The 2,429-nt window shown below is 31.0% G+C and overlaps 1 protein-coding gene across 2 annotated transcripts in view; it reads right to left on the bottom strand.

Moving 5' to 3' along the window:
• The window catches only part of LOC106457257 (sodium/potassium-transporting ATPase subunit beta-like), a 55,739-nt gene that overhangs the window by 20,397 nt on the left and 32,913 nt on the right, over positions 1-2,429 (bottom strand). For both annotated transcript variants that reach the window (XM_022383093.1, XM_013916650.2), the window contains exon 2: positions 284-424. In XM_022383093.1, coding sequence (XP_022238801.1) covers positions 284-424 — 141 coding nt within the window. The remainder of the gene's footprint in view (positions 1-283; positions 425-2,429) is intronic.

The raw sequence follows: 2,429 nt of genomic DNA, 5'->3' as shown, positions 1-2,429 counted from the left end.
TATTTCATTTAATAAATGTTTTGTTTTGATATACAAGTTGCTCGGGTTTTTCATCTAAAACAAGCGACATTAATTTCTTGACGATCTAATACATATAGAAATTTTTTTATAACTAATGGTACATAACATAACATTTAATTGTACATACAAATGAAAATGCCAAAATAATTTAAACTTTCACATTGAAAAATATTTTTCCCAAAAAACTTATGCATGTATTTTTCAACAATAATAGTAATTAGAAAACTACTCTTATGGTGTATTGAAGATAAAAACGGTATACCTGGGCTACTCCCAATTTTGCTTGAATCAAGCTTCCACTTTGGATGATTGGAGTCCACAGTAACATAAAATACCAGCAACATTACAGTCCAAAATGCTACTAAGCACGCATAGTAGATGATGTAGAAGATTATAATCTTAGCTGTAGGAAACAAAAGGGCTTAGATTCCGAGTACAATTATTACAATACATAATTTATAAACCACTCAAACAGAATATTATAAATAAAGCTTATGACAAAATATAGATCAAGGCATGAGATTTGTTGAATAAACATCCGTCTTTTCCTTTTGTAAGTCTGTGGCCTATCTATAACATATTGTTACTCTATTATAATAAGTAAACTAAAGAAGAGATTCAATTATTTCACTTTAATGATGAGGAAAATAAACTTCTTAAATCAACTCCAAGTAACTTTGCAGTCTGTGGCTTAAGTACATCAAATAAAAAGTAATGACAAGTGTGTACCTGAAATGAAAAGCAGTTCAGTAAAACTGATATAAAACATAAATTAGAGAAAAGCAATTGTTTCAGTTATTTTTAAAGGTTATATAGCGTTGCATCTACTTTTCAAATGCAATTTTAGTGCTTCATTCCCTGTATTCAAGACCTCTGTCATAAACATTTAAAATGGTACATATAATAACATAACATACCATTTTGTGACAAAATAGGACCTATTGGTACATCTCGGCTATTCCATCCTTTAATCTATTAAAACTACTAATATATATTACAAAATCTTAAAGCCAGCCCTTATCATTCATATATTTATCAAGCTTTTTCTTAAACTAATTTAAAGTTACTGCCTCCACAACATCCAAAGGCAACCCATTCCACAGGCCAAACACCATGTTAGAAAAATAAAATCGTCTTAGCTGAAGATAACTCCAACCCTGCCCAAATTTATCTTTCCGTCTCCTAGTCCTATTATTCTCACTGTTAAGTATGAAAAAAGATGATGCATGAACACTATCAATTCCTTTTACAATTTTAAACACCTCAACCAGATCCCCCAAAATCTTCTTTTTTCAAGAAAAAACAATTTGAGATATTTCAACCTCTCTTCGTATGGCAACCCCTCTATTCCAGGTACCATTCTAGTAACCCTTCTCTGAACCCTTTCCAACAACTCGGTGTCTTTTCTTAGGTAAGGAGCCCAAGACTGAACACAATATTCCAAATGTAGCCTAACCAGTGACATATACAATGAAATTTAACTTCTTTAGACTTGTATTCAATATTTTTGTAGATACAACCTAAAATCCTATTTGCCCTACCACTGTTTGGATGGCTTTAGAGACTGATCAACTATTACACCAAGATCCCTTTCATAATATGCAATGTTTAATTCTAAAAGGAAAGAAACAAGATGAGTCACTTGCCAAATTAAAATAAGATCATTGACAAATATGAAAACATTTCGGACAGTAGCACTTATCATCGTAATATCATTAAAGTTTCCCAGATCAAACAAAACTTCAGTATCTTAATTGATGACCTCATAAATTCATAATTTTAAAAGAAAATCCACTCTTCTTATACATACATGATAAAATCATCAGCAACATTTTGGACACAGTATCATATAGAAACCAACCCCCAGTCCCAACTCAGGTACATCTTGTTGCTACAGAAAAAAATGCACCAACTGCCAATATCTTAATACTACAACATACCAATGGAAAATTACAAATACAACAGGCAATCACATATATTTGGTGAAAAAAAATTATATATTGTGTGATCTGTAAAATGTGGTATGCCCTACATTGGTTAAACAGGTCACTGCTTAGGACTCAGGAGATCGTTCATGTGAGCCCCTCTCCTATATAACTCTTCAAACTGCATTTCTAGCTTCTCTGTACTTACTCTTAATTTTCTCCTCTCTTCTAATACAAAAATAATGGCTAAAAAAAGTTTGATTTTTAGCTAAGACACTATTACTCACTTGGTATGAATAAAGAATTATTATTCCTTTAACTTTATATACATCTTTTCCCAACTTTCACTTTCCCTTATACCAGATCAATACTTTCTCATTATGATCTCTCTCTCTTTCTATTTTGTTTAGTAAATCATATCTGAAATGTATTGTTTTTTTCATGATTTTATATTCTATTCCCATACCTTTCATTATTGTATCT

This window comes from Limulus polyphemus, unplaced genomic scaffold (assembly GCF_000517525.1).
Source record: "Limulus polyphemus unplaced genomic scaffold, Limulus_polyphemus-2.1.2 Scaffold308, whole genome shotgun sequence".
NCBI lineage: Eukaryota > Metazoa > Arthropoda > Merostomata > Xiphosura > Limulidae > Limulus > Limulus polyphemus.
This window is presented reverse-complemented; position numbering and strand designations above follow the sequence as displayed.